The sequence below is a fragment of the Cupressus sempervirens genome, chromosome 3 (genome assembly GCF_028749045.1).
Source record: "Cupressus sempervirens isolate cs-2001-9-10 chromosome 3, ASM2874904v1, whole genome shotgun sequence".
Lineage (NCBI taxonomy): Eukaryota > Viridiplantae > Streptophyta > Pinopsida > Cupressales > Cupressaceae > Cupressus > Cupressus sempervirens.
In genome coordinates this window covers 1,115,606,449-1,115,632,132 of record NC_143120.1, presented here as the reverse complement: position 1 = coordinate 1,115,632,132, position 25,684 = coordinate 1,115,606,449, and the positions used below count along the sequence as shown (strand labels likewise).

The following is a 25,684-nucleotide window of genomic DNA, read 5'->3' as shown; positions in this document are numbered from 1 at the left end:
TAAGGTGGCGCATTTTTCACCGATCAGGTCTTCCTATACAACAGCTTCTGTAGCGAATGTCTTCATGCATGACATTGTGAGATTACATGGTATTCCTAGAAAGATCATTTCTGACAGGGATCTTGTATTCACATCCGCATTCTGGACATCGTTGTAGCATGAGTTTGAAGTGCAGCTAAACTTCAGTTCGACATATCATCCAGAAACTGATGGTTAGACAGAGAGGGTGAACCAGGTTTTGGAGGATATGCTACGGATGTATGTGATGGATAGGCAGACACATTGGGAGGACTATCTCTACCTAGTGGAGTTTGCTTACAACAATGGGTATCATAGTTCTATTGGCATGGCACCTTTTTAGGCATTATATGGACATCCATGTCGTACACCATTGAGTTGGGACAGCCTCGAGGATCACATTCTATTGGGTCCTGAGATGCTTCGTGATATGGAGCAATAGGTAGTGCGTATCCGTGAGCATTTGACTATGACACAGGATAGGCAGAGAAGTATGCTGATGCTCATAGGATAGATAAGTAGTTTGCTGTGGGTGATAAGGTTTTCTTGAGAGTGTGTCCACAAAAGAGTCCGATCCGGTACGGAAAGGGTTCTAAGCTAGCACCTCATTTTGTGGGACCATTCGAGATTCTAGAGAGGATTGGCTCGGTTGCTTATCATCTTGCTCTACCGCCCAGCCTAGCTCGCATTCATGATGTTTTCCATGTTTCAGTGCTTAGGCAATATATTCCTGATATTGTGCATGTTCTTGATTGGAATGAGTTGCAGGTAGAGGATGGGCAGTTGGCTTTGGAGCCGGTTCGTATTTTGGAGCAGCGGGGGTTGACCCTCAGGGGTCGAACCATCAAGAAGGTAAGGGTCCAATGGGACCCTACTGATGATTCTTCAACTACTTGGGAGGATGCAGCTAGATTACGTGAGTTATATCCCTACTTGTTTGTAGGCTTCCAGGAGTAAGCCTAATCCAAGGGGGGGGGTGGATGTAGTGCCTACCCTCATTCACATCTTTTCTAGACTCATTGTTGCTATTATTATCAGACTTTGATGGACTAGTATTATGTTGATGGATTAGTGGTATTGTTTTGAGACTATCAGACATTATGTTATGGATTCAGTGGTTATATGATGTGATCATTTAGATTCTACATTTCATGCATACATGATGATCATTATATTGTTTTCAGTTATTAATGATGATTAGTTAGATGGTTTATTATCTCATGTGTTTTATTATGGATACTTACCCCATACTTGCATGTGTATGGTGTGCGTGTTTTCTTATTGTATGGCATTTCTGATGTGGTTAAGGAAGGGAGTCATAGTCACCTGCTTAGTCGGGATCTACACGATGCACCACTTCCTACCATTGTCTGTTTAGCTTAGCATTATATATTGTATGTACATGTATGGTTTTTCTGCAGGTTGCAAGTACCGGGTATTGACTTCCCTGAATTGCCAGGATGAGCGTACCCTATTATACTATCTCAATGATAAGAGAAGGGAGATAAATTCTCAAGTCCAAATCCCAAACCCTTAAACCATTTGTCCTAGTGAGTTAGGACAAGTATCAGAGTTGAGTACCCACCGAATATGTCGGATGACATATTTCGTGATTTTTAAATCTTTAGACTGATTTTGTATGATTTGTTCTATGATGAGTTTTCATATTTTATCTTGGAGGTCTATGGTGAATTGTTTATTAATTAAGTCTTAATAAATAGATTTAATTAATAAATTATTTATTTTGGAGAAAATTAATAAAATATCACGATCTTTGATATTTTGAGTATAATTAATTAAATGAGAATTAATTGAGGAAAAAGAATTAAATAAAAGAAAATTAGAAAATTAATAATAATTATAAAAAAATAATAAAATAATAAATAAATAATAATAATAAAAGTTATAAAAATTAAAATAAAAGTTATAAAAAATTAAAATGAAAGTTATAAAATTTAAATAGAAATTATTTTAAAAGTAAATTGGAGTTATAAGCTTGCATGGGAATTAACGCATTTTCTATTTCTCAAGTGTCAACAACACGGGGGTTAGTGCATCAATTAAGCACATGGTGTCTACAACCCTATGGCTCATCTTGAAGGTTGGAAAAGATCCATGCTTAGTTGGTGACACCTTCCAGCTGTTTCTAGAAGCATTCTAGATGTTTCCTGAAAGCTCTTTATATTGAAGCATTCCTAGAAGCTTAGATATAGCATTTGGAGTGCAATTGGAGCATTGGAGGATTCGAGAATTCTGAAGAAGGGAGCTTGCTCTGCGGGTTTTCTGAGAAAGAGCGATTTAGCATCATAATTCGGGTAGATTCTTGTGATTTTACTTATGCTATTTCCGCATCTTGCATTCCCTGTCTTCTTCGTGTCTTCCGTATGTCTTCTGAGGAATTTCATATTTTTATGCATTTTCAATATGGGCAATTAAATTTATTTGAGAATTTTATTTGCATAGATCTAAAAGGAAGATGGGGCTAGGGTTTAAATTGTGGCCAAATCCATTTGATTAATATTTAGATAATTTTGTGATTTAAAAAATTATAGGAAAATTCTGAGAACTAAAATTTATATATATTTATATTTCCAAATCTGAATACATATATATATACATATATATATATATATATATATATATATATATATATATACATATATATATATATATATATATATATATAAATTCAATTATATATATATATGTCTATAAATTGTGATATTTGATTAAATTCTGTATATATATATACACACACATATATATATACATATATACTTTTATATATATATATATATATATATACATATACATATGCATATATACATAAATATATATATTTCATTAAAAATTTGAATGTCATATATTTCATAGCGAGCGAATGACGCATCGCGATCGAGGAAGGCGTTTTAATAAAACACAACATTAAAAAATATAATTTAAAATGTGAATGGGCGGAGGGGACGTGATTTTTTCCCACCCCCGCCGGCGGCAATGCCAAACGGACTGCGGTACCGCAGAGTACCTGCAGTTTGTAGTGTACTTGCGATCGCAGTGTACCTTGCGATCCGCGGGTCACGAATATATGCTTGTTTAAAAGTTCTTTTAACATTTGATATAAATGAAATCGTAATCGGTTTTCATATATTATTTCGTTTCAATTGAATTCGATGTTATTCGATTTTATAAAACGCGATAATAATAAATATCAATGTTATTCGATAATAATAAATAAATAAATAAATAAATAAATAAATAAATATATATATATATATATATATATATATATATATATGTAATATGTAATATGTAAATATGTTATTAATAAATTTAAAATTATTTGATAAAAGATTTAAGAATTCTTTTTTTTTATAAAAATGAATAATTTTGTAATTTTATAATTTATCTATTAAAATTTAATTAATAGTTTTAAATTATAAAATATATAGAGTATATGAAATTTAATTAAAAGGTTGGTGGGGAACGATTTCAATAAAATATTATAATTGGAAATTGGATTTTAGTTTTATAAAGGAAAATTTTTATCCATCCAAAAACAATGCATGGAAAAACGTACAAAATGTTCCTCTAATTCTTTCTCTAAACTTGGAAACGTAAACTGAGACTTTTGCATTTGAATTCAAATTTGAAAACTTAGCAAAACCAAAACATGTGTTTACATTGTGTATTCTTTATGCTATTGTTTTGGGTTTTGGGTTGACTAGTGTTGACCAGTTATAGGACGTCTACCAGAGGCTTGGGGGTTTTGTGATTGTGATGTCATGATGATGTTTTAATCTCGATCTTTATAAACCCAACCATGGTTTGTGATGGAATGCTCTATGTATTGGATGTGATTACTAATTGTTATAGTTGAGATTCTTGTGTATGAGACTCTTGACCTAACCATTATTTTGGTCATCAATCAGTTATCCTTGGTTATTTTCTAGTCGCCATGATGGGACTGAGATGTGGATTTATTCTTGATGATGTCATGTTGTGACATGTTTGACTCAACCATTTTTGGAGTCTTCGATTGGTATGATTGAGATATATTTTGGTTATTGAGAACCATTGGATATTTGATTATCAGTGATACTTCAGTTGCCAATAGAGAGTTGTTGTGGTCATGATTTTCTATGGATGTTAGCTCATGGAGATTTGATGCTTTTATGCATATTTGATGATTTTATTATGGATTATCTTTTTTAATTTTGAGATTTATGAGTCCATGAGCATTAGGGTAGGATATTTGCATGTAGTGACGGGAAGTGGCTTGCAATGGGGGCCGGGGTCCTAAGAGGCTGCCAGGGTAACTCATTGTGAGTTGGATTAATAAGTGATAACATTTACACCTAATACTAACTGAATGAACCTAAAAAGATAAGTGTTTTGTTCTCGCCCATGCCTTGAGCGCTTGTATAGGCTAGGATGGGAGTAGTGAGACACATGGTTGCGACCTTGCATTCCATAGTATGCCTTGTCAGTATGAGAGGATACTAGTAGCCGCATGAGATCAGTATGGACCCGTGGAGTTTAGCTAACTGCCAGGGTAACTTGTACATGATAAATGTGATGACACATTCCCACTTGCATAGTAGGTTCCTACATGTCATTGTGTGCCTCTGGGAAGTAGATGTCAGTTTTGTGATTGGAACCTACAGTTAGTATACTTTTAGGATTCTTGGACTTATAGAGATATGTGCTATGTGATTTTGATAGCCTATTTGGGACTTGAGATTATCTCCTCAGCATGGTGGGAGTGGACCACTTAGGTACCATGCGGTCGGGTGGTAGTGTATTTTCCACTCTTATCAATTGAGACTCATTGAGACATCGTGGCTGATGCGTCCTTCGTGATGGTGGATATGTATCTTTTTTCATTCATGATTAGCATATGTTAGATGATGTTATCTTATGTTTATATTTGCATGTTAAATTACTTTCTACATATGATGTTGTATATGTTAGGAGTGACATTCCTACTATGTTAATACCGATGATCTCTTCGGTGATTTGGGATGTTATGCATGGAGGGATGGCTAGGATCCATGATGGTCTAATGATGCTATTAACGGTTCGGAGGAACCGTGCACTTAGTTTATTTTGTTTGATCTTTATGATGGATGTATATGTCTTCTATGATGATGTATCATGTGATTATCTCTACTTTGATGTATCATGGATTGGAATAGGATGATGTTCCTTATTCTACATATGTATATTCTTTGAGCTTGTCATACCCTATGACATGTACAGAGGATGATTGAGCATTTGGAAATGTAATGTTTAAACATTGGACTTATCATTATTATTTCATGTGGATGTTGTACTAGATGGATTCTTGTATGTAATTCAACGTTAAGGGATTTTTAAAGAATGCAATCTGTTATGTATGTTATGTTTACTTTAAGATGGACATTGCTATTGCTTCCGTTATTGTGCATAAGTTATATGTGATGTTTACTATCATGAAAAAAAAAAATGTTAGTGAAATTCTAGGTTAATTCTTTGGATCCCTTGGCGGGGCATTACACTCATTTTATGGTGTACTTGCATGGGCACAAACTAGGTCAAAACTAAAGGACTTCATTACAAACCCTTGCACTCCATGAATAAAGAGCTATGAGCTGCCATTCGAGACCTCATTCTTGAGCAATCTTGGAAATATTGACTCATAGAAGTGTGCTCACATTTTAAGCACACATTTTTAACACCCACCATGGGGCAACCCACCTTTACTTGTTGGTTTTGGGCATTTTTAGATCCAACCCCCTAGTACGGATTAGTTTGGAGATGAAAAACCCTAGATCTTAAAGATTTGATCATATCTTCCAAAAGCTTAGTGTTTTGGTCTAATTTTTTCTTTTCAAGTTGGCAACACATCAGAGAAGCTTTAGTGAAATTTTTAGATTTTTCAAAGATATTTTCTATTTTTAATAAATTTTTCTTGATTTTTCATGAAAAATATTTTTAAGGTGCAAATTAGTACATTTTTAAGAAAAAATCACATTTTTGGAAAGGACTTTGAATTTTAAATAGGATTGGTTCTTTGTGTTTTGATTTTAGAGATCATATTGAGGCTCAATAATTTGATTTGTAAAAATGGTCTATTTTGACAAAATGGCTCCCTAGGGCACAAATGAAAAGATATTTTCAAAATTCTAACATTTTTGGAAAGCTCTCTCATTTTTGATATGGGTCTTTTTTCTACATTTAGAGTTTTGGATCTGAATTCATATCATATAGGTCCAATCTTGATGTCTAGGTCAAAAATCAATATTAAAAAAGGGTAGTTAATGAATAGTGTAAGAATTTTCCTAAGGGAAAAATTCACCCAGGAACTAAGAACTCAAAGACAAGCGCTCAATAGACCAGAGAGAGAGAGAGTATGATAAGAATGACGATATATTCAATATGCCATGTTAAGAGTACACTAGGATTGCCTGTATATAAAGGCCTTTGAGATACATCTAGAATGCCTCATAATCAGCTACATGATATGTCAACAACCAAGCACATGTCCACTAGATATGGGTTATCCTCCATTAAGCACGAAATTATGTGCGAGGATGTGAGGATAAGCCTACCAGGGTGTGACACGCAAATCAGTGTTGTAGACACCATGTGCTAAAATAGAGTTGTGTACTCCTGTGTTGTCAACATAACAACTCAAAAAGATGCACAAACTCCTAAGTGTCTCATAAATAGAAATAATAAAATAATACAAAATAATAAAATAATGCATTAACCTAAGTAAACTTAAGTAAGTGTAAATAGTAAATACTTATTTACACCAACACCCCCCCTTAAGTGCAACTTAGGGGAATGCCCTTAAGCTTATGAAACTAGGATGAAGATGCATAATGGGTCCCGACTACTATGCCATGTTAGGTACGCATGTACATAATGAAGATGCAATCTCTCATAAAGCAGAGAAAGAGAGAAAACCTCATGGGAAAAACCCTCCCCCAAAAAGAGAGATAAATAAGGATGCATCGATGGATGGAGTAATCAAGACCCCCCCATTACGACATACATCCAGTATATACATAAGAGAATGAGAGAAGGAAGAGAGACAAAATAAGGTCCCCCCAAAAGAAGAATGCTGACAAGTGAAAGCTGCTTCGATGAAGAAGCTGGTCCAAGAATGCAGAATGGTGTTCCTCCCCTTAGGAAGAAACAATGCCAACAGTACAATCTTGAAGATGTGTGATGGCCCTGAAACCTACTCAAGTATCCTTGAGTTGATGCTGATGCTCACTTCTTCCAACTGTGCTGAAAAGAACAAATGCAAATCAGGCAAGGATGTCTGTTGAACCTATTCCACTGAACCATCAGTCTCCTCAACTAACAAAGAGACCTCCACTAATTGCTATTCATAAGGATCCACAATCACGCCAACCTTTCAAGATTGATCATGTAGAGAATGGACATGAGGGTCAGACTGAGCCCTCACAACAACTATAGAAGGATCACCTTCATCATTAAGAAGATGTAACTCTGCAAGTTTGTCTCCCAAGTCAACTGAAGCTGGAGCTGGAAGACGAGATGTACCATGCTATGATGGACCTTTCACTGTGGCAATGTAAGCATGTGGACTAGAATGATGTGGCCTCTCATTGCAACTGTCGATAGAACTCCACATGTCTGAACTTGTTGAAGCACTATCACACGTGTCACTATCAGTTTCCACTATGTATGATGTGCGAAGACAAGTAGAGGACAAGCTGGGTGAACTTTCCTCAAAGTGAATTTCCTTCTCCAAAAAAATCTCATGCGTCTCTATATCCTAATATTTTGGGAAGAGATGGAATGTGGAGAAATTGGAAGGCCTTTTAGGTGAGGGAAGGAGAGCTCAAGATTATGCATGCCTACACTTGTCAAATTTATAGTCTTAATTTTCTAGTACTCTCGATCCGTACAAGGATTTTGAATTCTAATAAATTGTGACAATTGTTTGATGATTTAAGAGATATTAGGATGTTGTTGATTTTGAATGCTAACAAAATTAATGAAAATGGATAACTATTTTGATTAACTTGGCAAGTGAAATGCATCTAGTTAACATGGCTTCCTATTGGACTATTATCATAGATTTAACCCCAGTTGAATAGTTTCCAAGTTGGTATTGTATTGCACTTTCATGGAATTGATCAATTTCACTTTATATAGATCTACCAGTCGATTAGAATTTTTTTGACAAAAACCCCAAAGTGCTTTCAAGTCTTAAACCATGGTTCAATTGACAAAGAATCAATTAGTGTCTTAATAATAACTCTTAGATACACGTTGTTGAAGGCCTGCTATATGACCACTATCTAACTTTCATGGTTTGTATAAATTGTAATTTCTTATGCTTTCCCTTTTGCCAAGGATTTTGAAGTTTCAATGTCCATTGCAGGGAAGAGCATCACTATTATGTTAAATTTCATGAGACAAATTTTGATGCTATATAAGAATGAAGAGTATCACTATTATGTTAAATTTTTTGAGACAAATTTTGATGCTATATAACCCGAATTCTTATGGCTTTTTAAGTGAACATCCTATTCAATTTGAAAGGAACATGTCACAATTTTATGTGATATGACCTCAATAAGTCAAGTAGCTATCTTGATGATCATTGCATTGAGTTTATAAGCAATATGTCAATCATTGTTGAATGGAGTAAGGGTAGGGATTAGAATGATAAACTATACATATCAATTTAATATTTTTCAGATGTTAGCCATAGGTTAATTTAGATTTAGATCGATTCTAAAGAGGCACCTTTCTTTTGATTTTGACGCACCCTAATTTTGGTGGGGAGATGCCTTGGTCATCTTGTAACTTCTATGACTAGCTGAAATGCATTTTCAACAAATACCTGACGAATACAAATCTAGAATATTTAGGAAGATGTAGTTCATCTGACAATATAGGATATTTGAATTCATATGCCTCATGACCAATGTGTGGTTCAGTTTGCAAAATTTAATCCAAATGTATTGGATTGTAGCATATGCATCTTGTAATGTTTAGGAGAAGAAAAAAAATTATTGATAACATTTTGAATCTCACCTCTTGTGGACGTTAAAGGGATGCATTAAAAATGTCTTTTCTCGATGCATGAAAAATTTGAAACTATGAAATCTTGTAATGATAGTAATACATTTTTATTTAGTAAGAACTATATCTAGGGAATTTCACATCATGTTGTTCATATAGTGTGGAGTTCATTTGGTGTGAGTACATGTCGAGCCTATAGAAGATGAGAGAGGGCATGCATGTTAGTTATGTCAGAGCATCAGAGCATTCAATTGCCAAGTAAATCAATTTTGGCTATGTGTTTGTAATGGCACAAACACTTACGTAAATCTTTCTAGTTGACTTATATGTGACGTTTATGGATGGTAGAGTCAACTAAGGAGAAAATTACACATTTTTTTAGAAGGCATTAATCCCAAGAAAGGTAGATTAACCAATCAGAAAATTAAAAGGGTTAAATGATAAAATAATGAATTGTGGATTATTGATTATGATCTAAAACTTTCCATGATTATCTATTGAAGAAGGGATCTAACCCTAAATCATTATGGAAGCATGAAGGAGTGTGATGAATGTGAGATGAGTGTGAATGTGTGGACAAGCTAAGGGCAGAGTAAGGAAGGCTAAGTTTGATAAAGAGATTAGAGAAAGAAAACCAACAGTGAAGGGTAGAACAGAGAATATTAGATAAGGAGAATAGATTTAGACATTGAAGAGGGAAGATTCATAATCATCTTTGTGAGATAATACCGAAGGATCATGTACTAAGACATTCTAACCAATTTATCACGACAAATCTCTTAATAGAGTGGTTTTAACGGACCTTGTTAAATCTCCTAACACAATGCTTACTTCATTATGAGTTTAAACACTTTAATAAAGGTAGTCTTAACAACCTTGTATTGCTTTTAACCAAGTACACCCCTCACATGGTAGATCATCAGAAGTGATCAAGTTGTAGCCCTAACAAGCAAACTTTGTTGTTGCAGCAATAAAGATTTTTAGGTGTCATCCCCTCCCTAGTTTTACCTTCACCTTGGAGGGTTTCTAGGTTACCAAAATATTTGTGTTATGTGTTTCTATTTTCATGGATGTTATGCTTATATAGATTTCATTTTAGTTTATAGTTTATGTTTATATGGTATGAGATCTAAGATAGGAGATGGATTGGGAGTGAATGCAATTAATCTATTATTTTGTTCCAGAAGTGAAAAGTGTTATAGATTTTGACTCACCCCTGATACCCCCCTTTCTTAGTATCTCATTTCCCAATTAGACTTCCAGCAAAACATATCTAAACAACAAGATTCCATAAAGGAAAATATTAATACATTTTTTCACAAAAAAAGTGTTCATAAGGACCTTCTAGATTTTTTTTTTTTGAGATCTCCATCTAGGATGTGATGACATATGTAAGATGATAACATAACACATAAATGTTCTGTGCAAAGAAGTCCCATACCAATACTATTTTGTATAGATTGAAATGTACTTCACAGACCATAAATTAAATGTAATAAAAATACAAGAATGTAAGTAAATTTTGAGATTAATTAAACTAATGAAAAGAGTAAAAGGAAATAAGAAAATATTAGTAAGATACAATAAATGAAAATCCATACCAACCAATGTCCTTCCTCATTGGTGCACACTAAAGGCCAAAACAAAATGTTGGAGGTCACTTTGTTTAGATTCTTTTTAGGAGTTTTTAAACCCCCATTTTGATGTTTACATCCCCACAAACAAGGTAAAAAAATATTGTAAACAAAATAGATGACAAAAAATAAATTGATACGTCACTATAAGTATAATGAAGTTTGAACAAAAATGTCAAATACATCTCCTTTAAAACTATAAGAGATTTTCTAGAATGAGGGAGAAAATAATCTCTAAGTTAAATAAACCTTTTGATATTTAAATGACAAATGAATATATATTAGAGTTGTGATTGGAAGAAAATAAATAATGGTAGATTAGTATGTTGGTGTTAATGTTTAAGGAGTGTAGAAAATGCAAGGCTAATTCAAAGAGAGCTTTACACATAGTTTTTGCACAAATAGACAATGAATAGAGGAAATCTATGCATATATGAATTCATGATAGGTGCAAATAGGATTTCTGTAAATCTACAAATATTTAACAAAATGTTTCAATTGTTATATAATAAATCTATGTCATACTCATAACTAATTATTTATTTGCTTATTCATGATAAAATTAAGGGTATAGCTATTATGATTATATTTTAATCTCTTGTATCTAATTATTCATACTTTAACACCTCATGTTAGATTTTTTTCCAAGGTTTATTTATAATGATAATGGCTAGAACAAGTAGTGATTTCATCACTAATAATATTTGATTTAGCTTGTTTGTTAAAATCTTGCACCAAAGTTACAAGTATATCATTTGAATTTTTATTCATGTTTAGGATCACCCTCTTGAGTTTTGTATGTATTGGAGTGAAGGAGAGTTTTATCTCATGATTTGGTTTTTGAGTCACTGTTTTACTCTATTTTGCTTCAAGTCTAACAAATATCCCTAGAGATCTCAAGAAAATTTCTTTAATGAACTTCTAAAAACACATTAATCTCTAGAAGGGAAAACTCAAATACATACCATAATTCTTCTTTGTATTATAACTTGGGTTAATTATAGTGCAATTATGGGTCATTTTTAACCAATGGTCTTTGTAAATGAACTATGATTCATTGATGCAGGAGCATCTTGCATGGAAAAATTATTGAAAAAAAAAATTGAAAAAAAAAAAAATCTGGAGGAGAGAGAAAAGTGACGAAAATTAGAGGAGAAATAATTAAAAAAATAAAAAGGGGAAAAAAGGAGAAAAGAAAGGAAAAGGGGATTTCTATTTTCGAGGTGCATAGGTGGCATAATAGAAAAAATAAAAAATAAACATGGTTATCATTCCATTTATCAAGGTGTGTGGGTAGAATTCTAGAAAGTTATGAATATTGTAGAAAGTTGTGGTAGTTGTAGAAGGTTGTGGATAAGTCATGCATTGGGTGGTAAGTGCCTATTTAAGCAAGGCACATGAGCATTTCTAATCAAGCTGAAGGAGAAGCTTGAGAAGTGGAAGCTCGAGGAGAGAAGCTTGAGAAGTGGAAGCTCAAGGAGAAGCTTGAGAAGGAGAAGCTCGAGGAGTAGAAGCTTGAGAAGGAAAAGCTCGAGAAGTAGAAGTTGTGGAAGGTGAAGCTTGGAAAGCTTGGAAGGCTTCAAGGTGTGAAAGAGAAGGAGGAAGTGAAGAGTGAGTTTTCTTGAGTCTGTGGATAGAGCGCCGAATGTGAGGCAGTTTACAGCAAGATTGTGATGGACTTGTGAGTGTGTAGACAGAGCGCCGAATGTGAGGCAGTTTACACTTGGATCTTGGATAAAGTTGAAGAAGAGCTAGTGGCATTTTTGGTTATAAGTTGGTAAGGGTGGTGTGGCCTTTTGTTAGTGGTATCAGAGTGTACCTTCATCAGTGGTATCAGAGCATACCGTCATTAGTGGTATCAGAGCGGACCTCTATCAAGTGGTATCAGAGCAAGAGTTCCTGAGTGTACAAGCAGATCGCTAAAGTGTGAGGCAGTTTGTACCAGGACCTTGGTTGGGTGAAGTTTATTAGAGTGGGAGTTCCTAAGCGTGTAAACAGATCGTCGAAGTTGAGGCAATTTGCACCAGGACCTTGGGAGGAAATGCAGATTGATTGATTGATGCGGAGATGGAAAACTGAACTTGTTGAGGCATGATTATGGAGAGCTGGTGGATTGCAAATCTGTTGTCCTAGACTTGTGATGTGGTTCCTGATTATTCGTGCGAGGTGGCAGGTTGCGATCTGACTTGCAAACAATTTGGTTGTCACAAGGAGTGTGGGAAGGATTTGTTGCAGAGGGTTTACGAAGATCTTGGGAGATGGCTCTAAGAGGATTGGACCCTAAGATGATTGCGAAAATCCATGATATAGTGGAGAGGAATTTTTCTAAGATGTTTGCTCGGTTGGATGCTAGATTGGTTGATCAAGCTGAGAAGGTCAAGGTGGAAGAGGTTGGTTTTGCTGATTAGTTTGTGGAGTCTGATGCAGAACTTGCAAAGCAACTAGAGGTTGTTGCTGAAGATATTCCTAACGTTGTTGATGTTGAGATAGAGGTTGATTTTCATGATCAAATGGTTGAGTCTGACATGGAGATTGTGGAGCACTCGGTCGTGGATGATCCAGTTGTTGGTGGTGACTTACAGTATCTTGCAAAGCATCTTGTTGTGAGCAATGAGGTTGCTGGTGTAGAGAGTTTGGCATGTATTGATGGAGATCTACATGTGGCTGTTGATGTGGGGTTTGTTGCTATGGGTATGAATTCACTAGTTGTTGATGTAAATGGGAGTTTGATAATGAAGCATTATGTTCAGTTTGTTCCTGGGAATGAGCATGTTGGTTGGATGGTTGAGATTTTGGTGTTTGATAGAGTAATGCAGATGTGAAAGATTTGCATGGTGGTTTTGTTGTCCCTGTTGAGGTGGAAACCTTTGGTGAAGATGAAGATGGTGGTAGATCTTTCTTTTTTGGTGTTAAAGTGTGGGACACATGTTTCTATCTATCGGGGGAGTCTGATGCAGGAGCATCTTGCATGGAAAAATTATTGAAAAAAAAAAAATTGAAAAAAAAAAAATTCTGGAGGAGAGAGAAAAGTGACGAAAATTAGAGGAGAAATAATTAAAAAAATAAAAAGGGGAAAAAAGGAGAAAAGAAAGGAAAAGGGGATTTCTATTTTTGAGGTGCATAGGTGGCATAATGGAAAAAATAAAAAATAAAAATGGTTGTCATTCCATTTATCGAGGTGTGTGGGTAGAATTCTAGAAAGTTATGAATATTGTAGAAAGTTGTGGTAGTTGTAGAAGGTTGTGGAGGAATTCTAGAAGGTTGTGGATAAGTCATGCATTGGGTGGTAAGTGCCTATTTAAGCAAGGCATATGAGCTTTTCTAATCAAGCTGAAGGAGAAGCTTGAGAAGTGGAAGCTCAAGGAGTAGAAGCTTGAGAAGTGGAAGCTCAAGGAGAAGCTTGAGAAGGAGAAGCTCGAGGAGTAGAAGCTCGAGAAGGAAAAGCTCGAGAAGTAGAAGTTGTGCAAGGTGAAGCTTGGAAAGCTTGGAAGGCTTCAAGGTGTGAAAGAGAACGAGGAAGTGAAGAGTGAGTTTTCCTAAGTCTGTGGACAGAGCGCCGAATGTGAGATAGTTTACAACAATATTGTGATGGACTTGTGAGTGTGCAGACAGAGCGCCGAATGTGAGGTAGTTTACACTTGGATCTTGGATAAAGTTGAAGAAGAGCTAGTGGCATTTTTGGTTATAAGTTGGTAAGGGTGGTGTGGCCTTTCGTTAGTGGTATCAGAGTGTACCTTCATCATTCACAATTCTAAATTTCTCTTTATTGGTGATTGAGTAAGAGTTATTTAGTGATTTGTGTACTTCCTATTATGTTGTTAAAATTACATTAGATAATTTTTTTAGAGATACTCTTGCAAAAGGCTTCAATTTTACAAATATGTTATACACATTGAACTATTTTGGATTAGGAGCATTTCCACCCAAAATTAGTTTCTCCATATAAATTACTATGTTATAATATATTATTTTTATGCTTACTTTCTTGTAACTATATAATTTGTTCATTTTTTATGCATATCTCCTCTCACAAATGAGTCTAGAAGGTGTATTACACATCTATACACTTTTTTCAAATTGTTTATATCATAGAAGCTATTTCAAGGCTAGAACTATGAGATGCCAACTCATACGCATATAAAGAATACAACCTTGAAATAGTAATATTTTAATTTTAATTTTTTAATTACCACAATGATATATTGTTGTAAATTTTCAATTAAAATGTGGAGAAATAATCCCATAAAAATCTCAAATATTATTATATTTCATGATTCATTATCATTTCTTTGTAATTTTTCAAAAGCATGTATGTTTGGTTATATATTCATAGGTATATTCTAAATGTTATCATGCATTATTTTGACATGTTGATAAAAGATGGTTTTGTTCCCAATTCTAACCCATATACATAGAGCTATCTATGTATGTCTACATTTATGATGCATCTAATTTGACCAATTCAAAGATATTGGTTATGTTATATGCTAAAACTCTTGAATATTTTAAATTTCAAGTTTTTGTATGTGAGACATGGCCTAATCTTGTTCCCTACAATAGTATTTAAAACATTTATTTATGTATTAATGTCAACTATTTTCTTGTATTGCTTGTTGGTTTCTTATTTGAACTTATCTTAACTCTATTTTTATCATTATCTTAAAATTCAAAAAAACATAGTAAACATGATTATGACCCTCTTTAAAACTTTTGATTAATTTTGTATTTTACAAATTGTAAAGAAATACTCACCATTACACAAACAAAACTTTTATTTTTTTTATAAATGAATTTTTATTCTTATCTTAACATTCTTAAAATATAGTAATCATGATTATGACCCACTTTAATAATTTTGATTGATTTTCTATTTTACAAATTCTAAATAAATACTCACCATTATAGAAACAAAGCTCTCACTTTATTTATAAATGAAGACCAAAATCTCTTATTATAATTTTGAATGCAAACTAAGTTTTCTACATCAAAACTTCAATCCTAGTTTATAACCAAATTTAAATAGTCCTCTACATGTCATTTTTGAAATCATCATACTTACTTTTGAGATAATCTTGTGCGACTTGTACTTAATGTATCTTCCACAAATTTACATGTTATCTACTAATCCAAAAATATTACATGTGAAATTCTATTGTAGGACCATTTTAGACTTCTATAATATCTAACATAACAAGATGACCAAAGTCTAACCCAAGTGGATCTCCACATAGTGTCTTACTACAAGATAGACAAAAACAACCAAGATTCATTTAACTATACAATAATACTATGTGAACATTTTAAACATCCAAGATCCATTTGACCATATAATAATATTATCCCAACATTTTAAACACTTTAAATTTATGTATACCACTATTTTACCACTTGAATTGGTTCATATATCTCAATCATTTTATTGTTTATTTTTCTTTGGCCAACATCTTAATGAATTCTTTGGCGAGTGTATAGATTTGATTGGTATTAAATAACTAAATATAGGTAAGCTTAATTTACTTTACGGAGCTTTGAATATCTTCTCCTTAATGATTTAACTTCAATACTTTTTAAACACCTCCCAACTCAGACGAAAACAACAAATTTGCTCCACAATAAGCAACAATAGAGAGGAAAAAAACATCATAGTAACAATAGAGGCAAACATCATATAACTGAGCTCGGCAAATGTATCGTGAGCGGACTGGGCGGGAGACAGATATTTGAAGTTCAAATTCAAATATAACCTTGAACTTGCACAAGCGCCCAACAAATGATAATGGTTAAAACGTCAAAATATGGACATAGGACGACAAGGATGACACATCAAGCCACAGGCATGTATGGGTATGGGATATGCATGGCAATAGCATTCTCCCTTATGTTTTAGTTTGGGTTTTAGCCATTGCCATGGGGATGGATGACCATAAAAAAAAAGAGGGCCCATAAAAAAGGGCTCTGGCTAAATAGCTAAAAATTTGCACTAGACTAGTGCCCTCTCTTTTAATGGTCATACATGCCTATCTCGTATTGCATCGTCCACTCATAACTGACATCACTGATAATCTTTTCTATCAATCAAATTAGTGAGAAATACAACTGATTTGGCTGCTAATTTGTTGTTTAAAAAGTATGAAAAAAAACTAGTGTCCTATGACTAAAAAATGCCTTGTAATTTGTTGTTTAAGCATTTCCAAAATATAAACAACTCTGTCAATATTTAAAAAAAATATTATATAAAATAGTGAGTAAATAAATTATTTTATAAATTGTTTAAGAAGAAACATATGAATATGGAGAATAAATTAAGTAATAAAAAAAATAATATTTAATATTTTTAAAATAGTTATAAGATAATTAATTTATTATAGTTAAACTATTACTATAATAGTTTTTCTTTTAAAACTATATATATTTTATTATTAAAAAGTTATTTAATATTTATATTTTAAATTTATTTATTATTAAGTAAAATTTACATGTACATCTTATAAAAAGGTTAGAGGAGAAATATGAATATGAATATTTTTTATGTATTATACTTATTTAGTGAATATTTTAATTAAAAAATTATACATTATAATTCTTTAATGACTATTTTACTTAATATATTATAATTTATACATTTATAATAGATTAAATTTTATATAAATGTGAATAATTACATTAAATAAAATATGAATATTTATATTTTTTTATTATATTATCGTTGACTATTTTATAAGAAAATGTTACAATTACTTTTACATTAATAATTGCAATAGTAATTGTAATTGTGTGAATTTTAAATATATTATTATTTAATTAGATTATTAGAATAGTTATAAGATAATATATTATATTATAATTACACTTACTAATTTATATTATTCTTATATAATTTTATAATTTTAGATAATTAAAATATAGAATAATATATTTGAATAAATATTTAACTCCACAAAGAAATAACATCACAAAATATATAATACAACAATTTGTTAATGAAACATTACTAAGAAGAATTTAGCACATAACATAAGGACAAGTAGCTTCCTTCAATGACAACACATGATTTTTAAAAAATAATTTGACTCATGATAAAAAGAAACAAAATAAAAAATATGTCATTATTACATAGATTATAATTTCAAATATATATAATAATAATAATTATTAAAGTTAAAATTACTAATACTATTATAAAATAGTTAAAGGTAATATAATAAAAAAGTGAATATTTTATATTTTAATTTAACTTAGATTAAAATATACATATTTCTTTTTCTAATTTTTTAATAAAATAATCTTACTCACTACATTAAAAACATTTATCTAAAATAATTTTAAAAGACTTTCTCAAAATGCATATCTTAGACCACAAAACTTAGTCATTTAAATTATTTTTCAAACTTTCATAATATATTGCTTTCAGTCCTTGGCTCTAAACTGAAGATGTTTTGGTGGCCTTTGCTGGTTGGTAGCTAGCTCGCAGGAATGCCTCAGGTTTGAACCTTCCTCCATAAACAGAGAAAAAAAAAAAAAAAAAAAAAACAAAGAACTGAATGATCATAGTTTTAGATCTTATATTTTTAAAATCAATTAAAAATAAAGGAGCAAAATTGTCCACTTCCAATAATTTTTATTTTAATTGATTAAGAGTCATATCTGCTGCTGAGTTGATTGATAAAAGAGATTGTCACGACAGTACAAGATAGGCATGGATGGACATGTATGGCCATTAAAAAGAGGGCACTAGCGTGGTGCAAATTTTCGACTATTTAGCCAGTGCCCTTTCTCACTCCTAAAGATGAATTTCAAAGTTTTTATTGATCATGACACAAAAGAGGAGCACAAGTGCTGTTAAAGATTTGCCTTTTTCACCAATTCCGAGTTTTCCAGTGCTTCAGATTTCAGATACGAGGTTCACTCAGACGAACGGATGAAATCTACCGAGTGTTAAAAAGGGGAGGGTTTGTTATGTTTGGGTCTGGAATTTCTAGAATAGGTGTAGTATAAAGAACAAACCTGTCTCTCCTAAACTTATATGATTGCAATTCCTTTAGTTTTGATTTAAAAATGTATCATATGTGTCTCTACTTTGTTCCAATTTAACAATTTTATCCGAGCCTTAACAATTGACAAGGGAGCATGCAGATGAAGCCTGGTAAAAGCTATTGCATTGCGTGGGGCGATGTCAACACCTACACGGCTTGGTGTGTGGGTACGCATGCCCATGCAACCTAGAAATAAACAAAGTCTGACAAGGTTCAAGTTTCCTGCGGAGAAAGTACGTAGCTGCCAAAATGCTGTGTTCATTCACATGTGTTTCATGCAAATCCACTAGAAAGGAAAGGAAAGGAAAGGAAGTTTTATAGTCCACGACACTATGCCATAGTTTTTGGGTTTACATATGGTGACAGTGATATGGGACTACCTCGTACTCTTTTTCGAGAGGCGCTTGGCGCTACAAACGAGGCATACATACCCTACCCCCCAGTGGGATTTGAACTTGTGACCTCTCTTTCAAGAAAAAAATAACATCTTTGTAATTCTAGTCTTAGTGCAGCTTTTGAAGGTAATGAATGGATCAATCAGTAAAAAGAATTTCTGTGGCATATTCCCTTCAGACTGCTAAACTTTTCTTGGAGCAGCTAGGAGTCAAATCCAAGACCACCTGTTTGCTGCTGTGGTGTTCTACTGAGCTACCGCCCTCTTGGTGACAAGTCCATCTTAAGTTTGGGTTGGGCTCATTTTCTAACATCCCCCTCGAACCATACTGCAGGTATCCTAGCTTGCATGGCTTTGCTGACTTGGGCTCTACTACCATGTTAAGCAATAAAACATTCATGGATCAGCTAGGAGTTGAACGTATTACTTCCAATTTAATATTGGGGTGCTCTACCACTGAGCTACTGTTCCTCTTGGTGATTGATCCATCTTTTTTTTAGTGTGGCTCAATTTTCAACACAGAGTCCACAGTATTTAAATCTAAAATTGAAAGTATTTAAATTTTTTAACTTAAAGAATATCAAACCAGTGTCTATTCCAAAAAACAGGCAATTGTTTTCAGTTTCCCTACAGAACTGACATGAGGAAGCTGCTGATCATAGCCAAATGCTGAGGCAGATGCTAGATCCTATCTCAAGATTGATAGAGAAAACAAGCTTTTGATGAAGATTCTGACCATACAAGATTGCATACTATCTTAGAAGAAAACAGAGACAACATAGGTTCCCATGAATCCACCCCAGTGGAAAAGTTAAATCCTTAGAACACAAAGGAAGGTGGTGGAGATAAGAAGGTGCAACATTATCTTCTAATGCCGTTGTGTGCTTGCTTTCTATAAATATTCTTTAGCGTACCACTTCTGATGTAAAGCATTGGTTCATATAGACCTGTAAGAAGAATCTGAGCAACAAGATCCTCTGGTAAAGACTGTATGTCTGCATGACAATATTGTACCTGTATTTAGTTTTAATAAAGAAAGATGCATCAATATCTTAGCATGGCTTCTTAAATGATGTTCAGAGAAAAGCAAAATCCTAATGTCAAAGATGTCACCATGAGCCGAAAAAACCATCAAAGTGACTTAAAAAAAAAACAGAGGAAGTTAATTGATTCAACATAGTGTTAGGAGAGATCTACAAAAGAATCAAGTCCTGATGCATGGTTGAGGCAGTTATAGTAAATAGAAAACTATAAGAAATCGAATTGTTAAAATGCAAATATGTAACCAGTCTAACACGGGGACTCGCACCCCTCCTAAATATATCTACTGGAGTATGGAAAAATATGTTTACAATGGAATAAATGGATAGCAAGTTTAGCACAAAGGTCAAGTTGGGTGCTGCTAAGGCGTAAACATTATTTTCACATTCTACTTAATTTAAATAATGTTTTGTTGCTATTCTTTTTTCATATTCCGTCTGTTTGGCTAGACTGCAAGAAAAGCATATAAATCTTCCGTTTTATGCCAAATGTCATCAACATCTTTTAGACGATGTTGATAAATTTCATTTTAATGAATCAAACTTTTAAATCTTATACCGACTGAACATGAAATCAGTTTTGTGCACTTGTCATGTGATTTCCCATCCTACCTGTGAAACTAATCTACCATTAAATACGTATTTGGTCCAGGTGTGGCAGACCATGAACATTTTGCAGTTAGTTAGCAAGTTGAAGTGACAATTGTACATAGCATTAAGCAGTTACAAATAGATAGCCTTGTATTTTCTTGGTGAAACATGATAGCTCGCCGCAGATAGCCATTTTTTTTTATGAAAGACATCAAGATGAAACCTGAAGCATTATCGTAGCAAGGAAAAAAGTCTTATAAGACTTCACGGTTTTCCTTGAAGCATCTTCATGAGACATCAATTGAAGGATAGACACTAAGATGGACCGTGTGAGATATTTTACCATAGATGATATGAATTAAGAATGGCACCATTGACAACTCCATAAATGGACCAAGTGATCAAATATGCCCAAGTGCTCCTGATCCATTCATATGATCAGGGTTTGAGTTAAGCCGACTGAGCCATAAATCAGTTGCAATTTAAGAATTTAGACAAAACCTTGAGAAGTTGCATAACGGGGCATTACAGATTACTGTCACAAAAACCGTAAACTTCTTAAAATTTGCTTCTCATACATTTCTGTATTGCCTGACGGAACTGCAAGAAGACAATAAAAAACTAATGGGGAAAACTGAAACAGAGTATGTGTATATAAACAGACATTTGTGATCTGAATGCCTAAAATCGCTCAAACTTGTCACAATGAGGAGTCTGGAAAGCAAGACCCCATTCACATCTCTGCATCTCAATTCGGCAGTAGTGCCTAAGAAGTCTCTTGTAAGCCGTCTCAACCTGAATCTCGAGACCTACTCTGACGGAACTCTCTGGAGGAAACTCCTTATCAAAGTAGTCTATTTTGACAAAAAAGGGCACCCCGTGCGCCTTGGTAAGCTTACTAAATCGATAAGGTCCACTTCGTTGCAATGCATAATTGGGTTCCAAGAAGGGGAAATAGCTCACAAAAAACAGTAAAAACATGGGTAGAATCTGTAACAAGAGCACCACTAATCTGAAAATGATGTGGGGATTGTACTGGGACTGGAACTCGTCACCTGATGGATTACCATCCCCTTCTTCCTCTTGGTATTTTAATTTCGATCTGTGTTGGGCATTGCTTAGATTGTCGAATGCATTATAAAGTACTTTGAAAGCCTCCTCTGCACCAGGGGCTTTGTTCTTGTCGGGATGAATCTTCAGCGATAACTTTCTGTATGCCTTTCGTATTTCTTGGACAGAAGAATTCTTATCAACACCCAGTATGATGTAATAATCTTGGTTTCCTCTGATTTTTCGCACTGCTTCAACTTGTTCCTCTGTGTAACTCACACCAGGGTCGTCCATTGAATTCTGTTAACAGAACGAATGTACAGGAGTGAAATGCTCAGCTGGGAAAATATAAGAAGATCTAAATTTGTCGCCCAAAGACAAGCATTTGCTTGCTTGTAAACTAATTAAGCATCTTTCCTCGCCCAACACACGAGATTCCATGCTTTTGCTCTGTTTCATTGAAATTTCTGCCTTTTTTGAGTGTATTAATTTGTAAACTATTCTACTGCCGACTCACTGCTGGTGGGAATCGACTCGTGTCCCAACTTGGGCATCGTATTGGTTTCATATTTTTGTGTTAGTTTATATTTATGATATTTAATTTTCAGTATCTTGATGTCTTGTAATGTAAGTCATGTTTAAAGAGATCAGATTAAATTGTGCTTTTCATAAATTCATTTTCACGATTTAAGATTTCGTAAATATTAGAAAAGGGATTGTTTCACTAGTTTGCAGTGTGGTTGCAGATTCTCTGAAACAGACTATTTTACTAAATATATGAAAAAGTAATGTTTGTTAATTTATTCAAAGCATAATGTTCATTAGAAAGTTAAATATTAAAAATATTCATGAGAAAGTTGAAATGTAATTTTCCAAATGGTGTTCTAAGTCCTCAAAGAAAGTACAGGACATCAACAATCGTTTAAATAAGATAAAGTTTCAGTTGCTGCAGATACCTTGCGGTCCAAACAAATTACAATGTATGTTGAAGCTCAGAATTCAAGACAGTGGTTTGTAATGTGGCTTCGGATTTGTATGGCGGACATGGAGTTCATGATGTTTCCGATCTTTTGAAAATTGGTCAACTGTACAGTTCGGATAGAGGATAGGCACGTCCGTTTTACTTTATTTTATTCTAAGAAACTTAAAATTTTCACTTTCCTCATTACTATCATCCATAGCTATTTTTGTTCTGAGAAACATTCTCTGATTTTTTCATTGTAATCACACTCTAAAACTGAATTTAATTAACACTATCTGATCCAGCTAAACTGGCAAATCAAGATAGCTCTCAGAAAAATTAATGTATATATTAACTTGATATTGGCAAATTATCATATTATTGAACATTCTTGTAATTATTATTGAAGTAAACATAATTTATGCATATATACAATGTAACCAATGGCAAAAATCTAATAATGTCGATCTCTTGAGACAAAGAATATCTACACGAAAGAGATACAATTGAAAATTCATTACTAAAAACTTTTTGTTTATGTTTGTTAGACCTTTAAGATTTCATGAGATGAAGTCCTCTGAGAAAAAGGGTCTAAAGACATTTCATTGGTGTTCACCTTGTGTGTTGCAATTTTTTTTTTAATTGTTTCATATTTATATTGGCTTCATTTTGATGAGAAAGAGCTCCCCAATATATTTGCAACTTATTAGAATCTTCTAGGAATGACCATGTGAATGTTTGCCTCCTTTTAATGGAGAAGTAATATAAGCTAACTTGAGAATAGAGTCCTATAGAAAATGGAGCTCGTAGAGTATTGAGGCTTACTAACAACACCTTTCAAACACTTGCATAGTTGTGAATCGTAGAAAAACCACTATTTGGTCTACATTATTCGATTAAGAGCCCATGTTGAGCCCATTACAATCTTTTTTGTGGTCGTCTTTGTTGGTTTGACCATATTCATCATTCGCTCTATCATTCTTTTTGTTTGGAGGTTGTTTGAAACTTATTGATAACTAAAGCACAATCTCCATTTTTTTAATTAAAGAATTACGATGAAAAGTATGTAATAAAGTTAAATTGATATATACAACATGTTGCTCATATTACATGTAACTAATATGTATATCAAGATTTTCTTGTAGTTCTTGGGAGAGATTTATTTTTATAGGAATTGAATGTTGTGATTGATAAAAAAAAAGACTTATTAGTAAAACTTATTAGTCTTGGCTAAGAAATGAGGTTGCAAGCAAAGTGGGCTTAATCTTGGAAGAAAGAAACTCTATGGTTAAGTGCACTTGAGCTAGAAAAGTACTGGGATGGTTGACATCTCTGAAAGTTCCAGTGCTTCACCTATATGAGCATCACCGGGATGCAACAGTTGAGAATCCTGATAACAATATCAAAAAAATTATTGAATTCTACACTAATCACCCTCCCAAGAGAGGTGACAACTATCTATAATATACTTATGCAAATTCAAGCCAACGATAGTGTACTAGAACTTCTACGTCTCTTCTAGCTGATGGACAAACTTATCAAGAGGTGGATGAGATAATCTTGATATATACCAATTCCTAATAGCAGTGTAGCCTTTATAACCCTATTGGGTATGGAAACTATGCATGCAACAAGAAGTTTATTATACAAATTTTTAATTTAAGTTAGAATTAAACCGTTAATGTCAAACTTCCTCGGTGGAATGACTCGAATATCCACCTTATGGTCAACCATTCCTAGGTTGAACTTATCCAAGCCATAATGAACCATTCATGTGCGACAGTATTAAAACTCTACTCTCATGCATACAAAATTTCTTTTATATTGAGAAATATCCCCTTTATTTCGTTGGAATGGAGCACCAGGATGGAATTTAGATATAAAAAATCTGATCCAGAAGCAGAGACAAGAAGCACTCATTAACATCCGTGCTCTCTAACAAAGTTAGATCTTATTTAAGAAAAGAGAGGGCCTTTCTTGTTATTTATGAGGATGTTATATCTTAACAAGATATGTGAGAGCCATCAGTGAGATGAAGAGTGCAACCATGAGAGTTGGGCATAAGACAGCAATTGCAATAGGACCGGAGATGTTGGTTTCCACTTGATGCGCAGGTTGTGTATGCCACATCTAAGCAGTATTGTGGGCATGCCATTCCTTTTTTCCAACACAAACACCCACAATAAATGTTATCATAATAGGGCCAAACTATATAACCACAACAGATCTCATATAAACCAGGTTTTACCTTCTTCAACGCAGCATGCCATGAGACAAAATGCAACCACAAATATCACCCCTGCTCACATAACAATTTATCCTTATATACCCCTGTTCAATACACCTAAAAATGAACTCTTGAATGCTGAATATATTGATAAGAATCAAAAGATACAAGACCTGAAAGACCTAAAATTTGCTGGAAATTGCTTGTGTTCGCCATTTCTTTCCTATTCCCTGTCTTCCTAAGTCTTCCAATTTGCAGAGAGGGGCAAAGATTTGTTATATAGTGCATATAAGCCATTAAAGCATTATATATGGTAGTTCATGTTTATCCTTCCTTTGACAAACGCTCTCCACCGCCTACAATCTATGATATCTTGTGCTGGAATCTATGATTGTTCTTCAGTGTTCACACCTATTGAGTTATAACCAGTCAAATCAGGGCTCCTATTAACAGGTCGCTATCCCGGTTTGTCTATAAATGGGTTGCCAAATTCAACGTTTGAGATGAGATCGGCTCTATCATATTCTCGAGGCTTGAACAAGTGCCCTTGCTTATGATTTTAGTCAAGCCAAACACATCTTGAACAAGGTAGAGGCATAATTTGCGTGCATGAGGAATAAGATTTTGCTCTTTAGTCGTTTAGTTTGATCTTTTTGTTTTTAATGGTAATGGAGAGTTATTTTGA

General features: G+C 33.6%; 1 protein-coding gene and 1 pseudogene across 3 annotated transcripts; both read right to left on the bottom strand.

Annotated features, from left to right (window-relative positions):
• Nucleotides 1-20,885: 20,885 nt before the first annotated feature.
• On the bottom strand, nt 20,886-24,262 carry LOC149570700 (chaperone protein dnaJ 49 pseudogene; annotated as a pseudogene). Its single transcript, XR_016363017.1, has one exon. The product of XR_016363017.1 is annotated as a chaperone protein dnaJ 49 pseudogene (transcript).
• Nucleotides 24,263-24,574: 312 nt separating this feature from the next.
• Nucleotides 24,575-25,304, bottom strand: LOC149570699 (uncharacterized). Of its 2 annotated transcripts, none has more exons than XM_089823236.1 (3): nt 25,173-25,304; nt 25,021-25,071; nt 24,575-24,929 (listed from the first exon to the last, which is right to left on the bottom strand). In XM_089823236.1, exons 1-3 carry the CDS (start codon nt 25,294-25,296, stop codon nt 24,775-24,777), a joined length of 330 nt encoding a protein of 109 aa, XP_089679362.1. In that variant the 5' UTR covers nt 25,297-25,304; the 3' UTR covers nt 24,575-24,774. The 2 variants fall into 2 exon arrangements, with proteins under 2 accessions (XP_089679362.1, XP_089679363.1); XM_089823237.1 differs by having other exon boundaries at nt 25,182-25,279.
• Nucleotides 25,305-25,684: the final 380 nt, after the last annotated feature.